This window comes from Pollicipes pollicipes, unplaced genomic scaffold, assembly GCF_011947565.3.
Source record: "Pollicipes pollicipes isolate AB1234 unplaced genomic scaffold, Ppol_2.1 Scaffold_3216;HRSCAF=3773_pilon_pilon_pilon, whole genome shotgun sequence".
NCBI lineage: Eukaryota > Metazoa > Arthropoda > Thecostraca > Pollicipedomorpha > Pollicipedidae > Pollicipes > Pollicipes pollicipes.
In genome coordinates this window covers 1,426,670-1,435,748 of record NW_023596251.1, presented here as the reverse complement: position 1 = coordinate 1,435,748, position 9,079 = coordinate 1,426,670, and the positions used below count along the sequence as shown (strand labels likewise).

The following is a 9,079-nucleotide window of genomic DNA, read 5'->3' as shown; positions in this document are numbered from 1 at the left end:
CTCATCGGAAAATGACGACGACAGCAGGCCCCTGTTACAGTCGAGAGGGGGGGGGGGGGGGGGAGAGCACTCCCGACCCACAGAGGCCTCAGCTGCCATGTGACCAGCGTCGCAGCTGTGTTCGACAGCCTTTATTTAACCGCTGGTATTGGTCTGGTTTGCGCGCACTGAAATGTGCTTGATTTTGTTTCCACATGCATCTATCAAAGGCCGGTTTACCCGTGCTTTAGAGGAGTGACGGATGATTTTGCAAATGTGTAAGACGCATAACTAGCTTGCCAATGTCGATGTCCCTACGACGCATACATGCGCCATCAAGCACATACATTAAGCGCATTGTCCGTCACGGTATCTCAGTTGGTTGAAAGTGCCTGTCTTTCCTTTCACCACCAGCATCGGGCTGGTTCGAGTCGCTTCAGGCGCTCCCTCTGGGATCCGTCTGGACTCCTTCGGGATCCCGCCGGCTATTTGCTCTGGACTGGGATGACCTGCGGCCGGTGACAGTGGTCGTGACAAATGTCAGGTGACGTCAGGGGAAAAGACAGAGTGCGCCGAGCAGGACACCGCGTTAAACCTCGGCCGCCAAATACTGCCGTTGCCCTGGATGAGGGCATCACGACTCGGTGATATCAAGGCTTGGTGGTATCAAGGCTCGATAGTATCAAGGCTCGGTGGTATCAAGGCTCGATAGTATCAAGGCTCGGTGGTATCAAGACTAGATAGTATCAGGACTCGGTGATATCAAGACTCGGTGGTGTTTAAGACTTGATGGTATCAAAACCAGGTGGCATCAAGACTCGGTGGTATCAGACTCGGTGGTGTCAAGGCTCGGTGGTATCAAGACTTGGTGGTATCAAGACTTGGTGGCATCGAGACTAGATGGTGTCAAGACTCGGTGGTATCAAGACTTGATGGTATCAATATCCGGTGGTATCAAGACTGGGTGGTATCAAGACTGGGTGGTATCAAGACTTGGTGGTATCAATACTCCGTAATATCACGACTTAGCTGGGGCGTTGATTCCAGCAACCCACCAATGAAAAGCTTCGTGCCTAACTACTACGAAGTATTGCATAACACATCAGCTAAAGGCATAATCAGGACGGGGATGCAGTTATGCCGAAGAAACACTCCTCGTGGCGGAGGCTCATCAGACGCCATCTATTAGTTATCTTACGCATTTTGGGCCATTTTTCAACCCCCTCCTCCTGGTCACGCGCTGTTCATGCGGGACGAAACTCTCTCCCTCTGATTACACTGCGTTAAGAGCAATGTCCCAAAAGGTTAACGTCCGTTTGGCCCCTAAACGAGCTGGTGGTGCGAGAGAAGCACGCATGTTTGTTGTGAGAAGAAGCAAATGGTATCCGGCTGAAGGGCTTCGAAACATTTTTTTAAGGCTTAAATGAGTTTCAACCACACCTGCGCGTAATGGTACGCTGTCCATCAGCCCCATCCCCCTTGTTACCCTTCGGTTGCGTCCCATCGAAGCTTCGCATAATTAGAATACTCACAAGGTTGCATCGCAAGACCGGTTGTTATGCATAAGGGGCCCCCGTTGACCTGCGGGGGCCCGTCATCCGGCAGAAGCGCCATGAAAAACATCTGCTCGCCCTTCACTGAGCTCATGGCGTTACCCCTGAGCCTGATCTGAAGGGTGAGCAGAGCAAGAACAGGAGCGTGGGCGAGGGCTCAAATATAGGAGAGCCCCCCTCTAAAATAACTCTTCCCATGCTACGCCGAGAGCTGTGACAAGTGTATCCTTCTCTGATATGACTGATTGCCCTCCGTGCTCCTACAGCCCACGGAGCATGCGGCATTTCTGACGTCTGCGCGACAACCGGCGCACGTGATGCTCACAGAGGAAATATATAAATGTTGCGTTATTTTCGTAGCGAGTGGATCGAATCCCCTGTACTCACGCTGAGGGCGTACGTTTCACCTTTCATGCGTCTATGTGATCTCGAACTAGAATATGCTGATTGGGATCAAGTTATCACCCAATATATTTGTATCGGGTCCCAAAGGATCCCTTCGTCTTGAACCTGAAGGCGATTTAGGCCGGGGTATATTTCTTCCGGTAACGTGAGATTCACCGTGAGCAGTCCTACGAAACAATGGCAAAGTTACGCCATTAAAAGCGAGGGAATACCGGAGTGGGTTATAAGAATAATTGGAAAACGATTGCGCAAATGCTTTGCCTTGTTCACAAACATGTATGTGAAACGCAACACCCACATCCTTAAAACAAATTCATGGCTGTGTATGATGAACTTTAATCGGTTAAAGTGTGACGTCCCTTGAATGGATCGACGTCGCGCGGAATAGGCTGTAAGCTACATAGGGTGTATTTCTTACCCAAATTTAGCTAACCCCTCGTACTTTGGATGTTTACGCCACAGTTCCGCCAGATTTGCTCCCAGCTCCAACAGCGCCAGCCGTAGTCCATTCGCGCGATCCCCATCTGGACGACTACGCGTAACAACCGCCCTGTCTACATCCCCCCCCCCCCCGCCCCGCCCCGTTCAGAGTACTGACGGGCGCGGGGGCCGGCGCACGGGCTGGACGACGTCTGACCTGTGCCCCCGGGCAGGCCGCGAGACGACCATCGAATATCGCTCGCGCGGCCGGCCGGAAAATGAAAAGCGCGACCAGCCACATCGATTTCCGCAGCGCCCGGCTCTCGGCCGCCGCCGGCTGACTTCATGCTGGACAGCGTGTGCAGGCTGAAGGCAGGCGGAACGCTTGCTGGGGCATTATAATGTAATTCCGACAAAGCCGTTGCAAACTGGTTTCCATTAACTGCCTGGCTACCCGAGTTCAGACCCGCGATGCATTTGTCATGGCTTGAAAGCCTTCCGGTCCCAGTGAAGCGCACCGACGCTGATCTAGCCACGCTCTTAGCTCCAGGGCATGGCTGCGCCGTTTGATCACTTTCTGTGACCCAGACGCTCGGCGACCGCCATTCGTTACTTGCGAACCCGGAACAGCTCGCAAATAGCTCGCTCATTATGTGTAAAACTATCTTTATTGGACGACACTCCGCATCATATTCACGGCACGCTTGCAGCAGCGTAATAAAAACATTCACTCCCCGACGTAAAAGTAACGAAATCATCAGCAAGCTGTGCAGTTATGTTTACCAAGTCGCGTAAGGCTTCGCCCGCCAACAAACACTTCTCAAATACGTGCTTAGTACAGACACCATCCTGGAATCGGCCATGACTCCACTCTGCCTCGTACAGCTGGTGCCCACATGTACCCGCCCCATGGGTACCATGCCGGCCTTGCTCACCCCTTACACCAAAGAACGGGGCGCACGTGATGGTGCACACTCATAACACGATTTCGCACTCCCAATTGCGTAAAATAACCATATACGACAACCGGGGCCTGTTCGCGATTCAAGTCGCTGCACTCCCATCCCATTCGTGCCACACATCTCAACGCACCCGTAGCACCTCATTGAGCACCGCACTTGAGAACCGTCCAGGCCCACGCCACGCGGTTGTTCGTCGGCACGCACCTGACCACACCGGTCGGAAGCCCAACACGCGCAGCTGAAAACCCGCCCAGCAGCCGCATCACACCAACACAACGCACGAGACGCTGCAGCTAAATTCGCGGCACGTCGTGCTCCAGATCGGGAGGGAGCGGGATGTTCTTCTCCTGGGCAAACTTGCGGATGGCCTCGTACTTCTGGTAGTAGGCTTCGATCTCCTCGCGCATACGCCGGTTGTCGTCGATGGTGCGCAGCCGCTCGTGCTCTTCGGTCGACTTCTCCGTCTCCAGCTCGTCCTTCTGCTCCAGCCGCTTGACGCGGCAGCTGGCGAACATAATACGAAATGGAGTTGAGCAGGGCTGCTGAACGCTCCACGGGCACCACGCTTTGGGCGAAGACATGTGCAATAGTTAACTATTGATAATCTATTGGCATTGGAGGTTTCTTGCGCACAAACGCCGGACCTTAACGCACAACATGAAACCTGGAACAGCACGCCGCGAACAAACGCTATACACAGGACAGTGTAAAGCATAGCGTACGGCCACAGACAAAGCGCTAGGAAACCTGGCCTGAAACCTGGTCGGGTCGCCGTCCGGCATCGCGCCTGGCTGCGTGGCTTCAACCTCCACTCGCACCCCTCCTCCCCCACCGCCACCCCGCCCTCCCGTCGGCGCGCTCACCTGGCGGCGTAGCCTCTGTTCTTGAGCGTGCGGCGGCGCTGCTTCATCTTGACCATCTCCTCGCGACTAAGGCCGCGCATCTTGAGCTGGCGGTTCAGGTCCCGCACGCTGATGGTCACCAGCTCGTCGTCGCTGATGAGCGCCGACGGAGGGCTGAGCGGCGCCTGCCGACGGCGGGACGGTGACACGGGCGGAGACGGAGACCGAGGGGCGCGACGGTGACACGGGTAGAGACGGAGACCGAGGGGCGCGAGGTGACACGGGCAGAGACAGAGACCGAGGGGCGCGACGGTGACACGGGCAGAGACGGAGACCGAGGGGCGCGAGGTGACACGGGAGGAGACGGAGACTGAGGGACGCGAGGTGACACGGGTAGAGACGGAGACCGAGGGGCGCGAGGTGACACGTGTAGAGACGGAGACCGAGGGGCGCGAGGTGACACGGGAGGAGACGGAGACTGAGGGACGCGAGGTGACACGAGCAGAGACAGAGACCGAGGGGCGCGAGGTGACACGGGTAGAGACGGAGACCGAGAGGCGCGAGGTGACACGGGCGGAGACGGAGACCGAGGGGCGCGAGGTGACACGGGCGGAGACGGAGACCGAGGGGCGCGACGGTGACACGGGCAGAGACGGAGACCAAGGGGCCGCGAGGTGACACGGGCGGAGACGGAGACCGAGGGGCGCGACGGTAAGAGCACATCCTGCAGAGGCTGCGGCGCCTCAGTGGTAACACGCGACGGAGGCGGAAGCTGAGGCCATGCGGCGACACTGCTCCGTGGAGACAGGTGTGGCTTACGATGCGGTATGGCCTCCGCGCTATGGGGACAGTGGTGATAATACTCGGCGGAGACTGGGGACATGACGGCGCTGATCGGTGAAAGCCACACTGAAGGATAGTTATGATTGATGGTGATGACTGATAATTCCCAGTGGAGGCAAACAGTGAGCTGTAATACCTGACACACGACCATTGGGGTATTTATGGCAACACCTGGAGGAGACGAGCTTCAAGGATATTGATGATGAGACTTAGCGGACGCCGAGACGACACGCCGGCGGCAGAGACGGCGGAAACGGATACTGGAGACATGCTGGTGACAATGCTCGTCGGGTGGGACAATGGAAGCATCGGTGGAAACAATACCGGCGGAGACCCAGACTTTGTTGTGATGCGTTGGGAACATACTGGCGACAATCACTGCAAAAACGAGGGTCGGGACACATACGCAATAGTAATAACAACCGGGTAATGATTACAACTGCGGAGATAATTTAACTGCCTCGACTTGCGACAGCGTCAAACAGCAATATCGTTAGTCTAACTTCTAATGAGTGACAGTTATGATTGCAGAGGGCGTTGCAGGCCACGTAATTTTATTGTTCGTTTTATATGACCGCATGCGATGAAGCAAAGGCAAAAAGTCATAAATGCCCTATGGGGTCTACATAATACCCTATGAGGTCTTTCTATCTATCTATCTATCTATCTATATATATATATATATATATATATATATATATATATATATATACAGACTTAATAATGCCCCCCAATATAACTTTTGCCTCAATCAAGTAACAAATAAGGGCTGGCATTCCTGAACTTACAGAGCACACGTTTGAAGCGTAGCTCCGTTGGTAGAATGTTCTACTTGTTTCCGCTATTGCTTTATCGCAGTGTGCGGGTTCGTGCCCCAGAAATCACGTCCCATATCTGCCCCGCCGAAAACAACCCACAGGCAGCTGACCCGACAAACGGCTGGCACAGTGGGGCTATGTCACAATTTTTGTGGCATAACAAACATATTTTGGAACCCATTTCCTATTTGGCTGAAACCAAACTCGCGCACTGACCCCATATTGCTGCATGCTCAATACACATTTTTATTTGGTGCCACCACAGCCTGTGCATGGGCGAGAACTCCGATCTAAACCAACCCCTGAATTTAGTTGAAATCTTGCTCCCAGATTTCACCAAATTTCTGGACACAATATATACTCTAATAATACACAACTTACACACAGACCATACTGTCTACTTCATGGGTGGCACACAAGGGCAGGATGGCTCAGCACAGTAGGAGGCCTTTATCAGAATACTGGCCATGACACAACATAGGTATTGGCAATGACCAGTAAAAGTCACATTATGTCCCATACTCACACCACCTCGCTGGCCCAGACAAAAGAGCCATGCCACCAACCCAAACAACTCCTAATGTTCAGAAGTGGGCCCGTCAAAAAGACCTAGCACTCAGAGGTGGCCTGTCAAAAGTAGGACCTGCGCTGCCCTGTGCAATCATACCTGGACCTCAGCTGAGTATGCTGGTTCGGAAGTACGTCTGTGGTCATGACTGGGTGTCATCATACCTTGTGGAGCCTGCTGCACCCCCTGGAATGACATCTGAGCCTCAACAGTGTATGCGAGGCCACAGCTGAGTACTTCAGTGATAAAGGCTCCAGTGGGAGTGAGCTCATGGATCACTTGTAGAATAAATAAAAAATGCACTCAAGGCCTGCTAGCAAAATAATATCCTTTGCAATTAGCCTTTAGACTCAGTTTGTCACTGTAATTATTGTTGATGACAGCAATCAGATGGTAAGAATGGTATCATTTTGTCTTTCTTTAAACCAGCTTGCTTGAGCATGACACAACTATGACAGGATTATTACAGTGGGCAAAATAAAAAATGGCTGCATCAAACAACATGTTCATCTAGACATGCATAATTTGTGCCACCTGCTGTCAGGCTTGGGCAGAGCACATGAAAAATCAATCCTCTTAATCTATGATCTTATTTTTCACTGCTACATGTCAACTTGCACTGAATGAACATGCTGTTTCAATGAATGAATATGTACCAGTATAGGCTGCATTAGTCCTGTTGACATATTTTAGCATGAAGTACATATACAAGTGCCTTTTAAATGGTTTATCAGCTTGACAGTTACCACTATTTTAGGACTCTGGGTATCAAATTCTCAAGTATTTTGAGGGAGGGAAGTGCACTTGGAAAAATGAAAAACCTTCTTGGAAAAATTGATTTCAAAGGCTGGTCAAATCTAAGTGCCTTCCACTGTGAGGCTTTATTAAACAATTTGTTTTGCTACAATAACAGCCATTCAATGTGATCAAAAACATTCACACAAATGCCAGATTGATCTCCTTTCATAAAGCAGAGGGCAGGAGCAAATACTGTCTGATTTCCACTAATCATTGCAGCAAAACTATTGAAAATTGGTAATCCATCTTTTGTTATGCCTGAATTTCATGTTACATCCCAATTTTGTCATCCAATACTTCTAGGGAATGGCTTAAAGCTTGATTTAAGGTCAGCATAAATCAGGATTCTGGCAAAATCAAGAAGGCAGTGTGTGCATTGTCAGGTACCTTGCTGCTGATTAAACATGATGCTTGACTGGCAGAGACTTCAAACATTAAAAAAACAAATGCTACACTACAGCTGTTTGAACAAGAAACAGCCAACAAGCACATCTACTGAAGCTTCTGATTTCCATCAGTGGACATAGAAATACAAGTTGATTGGTGCTTAGAAGCCTGATAGGTATTTTTGAAAGCAGGTACAATAATGATGATAATTATTTGGGCTTAAGGGCACTGATCCCCATGGTCATATGGAGCCCATAGGTACAAATAACTGCTTTAAATGTGTGCTGACCCAATGGCCCACAAAGACATCTTCATTCTATAGTCCAGATCTGGACCATGGTGTTAGTGGCATACTACACTGATGTGGTAGTGGTGTACCCAGCATAATGACAACAAATAGTTTCACAGAATAAAAAACACAAATGTTAGGCCATTGACGTGACCGCTGAAATGGGTACTTGGTAGACACATGCACTGTGCTTGTGTCCTAAGTACGAAATAATGGTGATAAGCCGTGGTGATGAATGACTGCAGTCAGCCTTCCTCTACCTTGTGGTGCCCATCTTTTCTCTCGGTCTTCATGTCTTCAAGTCCCCGAATTCCTGACAGAAAGGGGATGCTAAGCTGACGACGCACAATCGCAATCAATGCGATGTCGCAACGTTCACAAAGCCCACAGCAGATACGCCCCGCACGTATCCCACCTTCGGCGTAACCAATGTTAATACCCTGTGACCTCTGTAAAACGTCAAGGCGACGGTGCTGCGTAACGGGAGCCTGGTGGCCAAATCTACCTTTGTCTCACTTCATATAATGCAATCTAGGTTTGGTGTTAAACAACTGTCATAGTACAACAAAAGTAAATAAAAAATAAGATAGTTAAGACGCAAAAGTATCGCAGCAAACAAAAGAAAGCAAGCATTTGTCTAAAATACTGTTGACAACAACTATATCAGCTGACAATACCATCTCATTTGTAGATGATTGATACGCAGCAAAGACTGACGGTGCTATAGAGGAGCTTGCGCCGGCACAATTTGGATTAGGTGTGGCTTCCCAGTGGGCGATACGAACATACACAAAAGCTTTTGTTTACAGCGGATTCTCAGTGCACTTAAAGATGCTCATTCTGTGAACCACGAGAGCCTGGTAGAGCTTGCTACTGGGCCAGCTTCTGGACCATCCCAGCAACCTCGTTGGGTGTGAACTGCCCAGTGGCAAGCGTAGTCAAGGTAATCAAAACACTAGGATTAATCGGAATTCGTGCTACCAGATGTGATTTGCTGAATTGCCTCGTTCATGTCTGGGGCTGAATGTGATTTTTGTGATGCAGAATTACTGATGGGGAATGAAGCTCTGTTTTTATGTTGTGCCGTGCATATTTGTTTAGAACATCACAAATTGTTTCTTCAACTGTACATGCTGTTTTTCAGTCCAGTTAGTATGTCAGAGTGACATGGCTTTTCAGAAAATTTTCATATGAATGCATCATTTTGGTCCAGGT

At 50.5% G+C, this 9,079-nt stretch overlaps 2 protein-coding genes across 3 annotated transcripts in view; both read right to left on the bottom strand.

Moving 5' to 3' along the window:
* Window positions 1–1,453, bottom strand: part of LOC119091003 (polysialoglycoprotein-like) — a 4,590-nt gene extending 3,137 nt beyond the window's left edge. Inside the window, exon 1 of the mRNA XM_037213725.1 lies at window positions 1,420–1,453. Coding sequence (XP_037069620.1) covers window positions 1,420–1,453 — 34 coding nt within the window. The remainder of the gene's footprint in view (window positions 1–1,419) is intronic.
* Window positions 1,454–3,005: 1,552 nt separating this feature from the next.
* On the bottom strand, window positions 3,006–8,397 carry LOC119091038 (transcription factor MafG). Of its 2 annotated transcripts, XM_037213758.1 has the most exons (4): window positions 8,125–8,397; window positions 6,490–6,576; window positions 4,183–4,346; window positions 3,006–3,823 (listed from the first exon to the last, which is right to left on the bottom strand). In XM_037213758.1, the coding sequence occupies exons 1-4, from the start codon at window positions 8,155–8,157 to the stop codon at window positions 3,613–3,615; spliced, it is 495 nt and encodes a 164-aa protein (XP_037069653.1). In that variant the 5' UTR covers window positions 8,158–8,397; the 3' UTR covers window positions 3,006–3,612. The 2 variants fall into 2 exon arrangements, with proteins under 2 accessions (XP_037069653.1, XP_037069654.1); XM_037213759.1 differs by lacking the exon at window positions 6,490–6,576 and having other exon boundaries at window positions 8,125–8,391.
* Window positions 8,398–9,079: the final 682 nt, after the last annotated feature.

Excerpts from the sequence above, each read along its gene's own strand:
- LOC119091038 (XM_037213758.1), bottom strand. The coding sequence starts at position 8,157 with ATGAAGACCGAGAGAAAAGATGGGCACCACAAG. Across the intron at positions 6,577-8,124 it reads GAAAAGATGGGCACCACAAG|GGGGTGCAGCAGGCTCCACA; the intron begins GTAGAGGAAGGC and ends ATGTCATTCCAG. Across the intron at positions 4,347-6,489 it reads CATACTCAGCTGAGGTCCAG|GCGCCGCTCAGCCCTCCGTC; the intron begins GTATGATTGCAC and ends CGCCGTCGGCAG.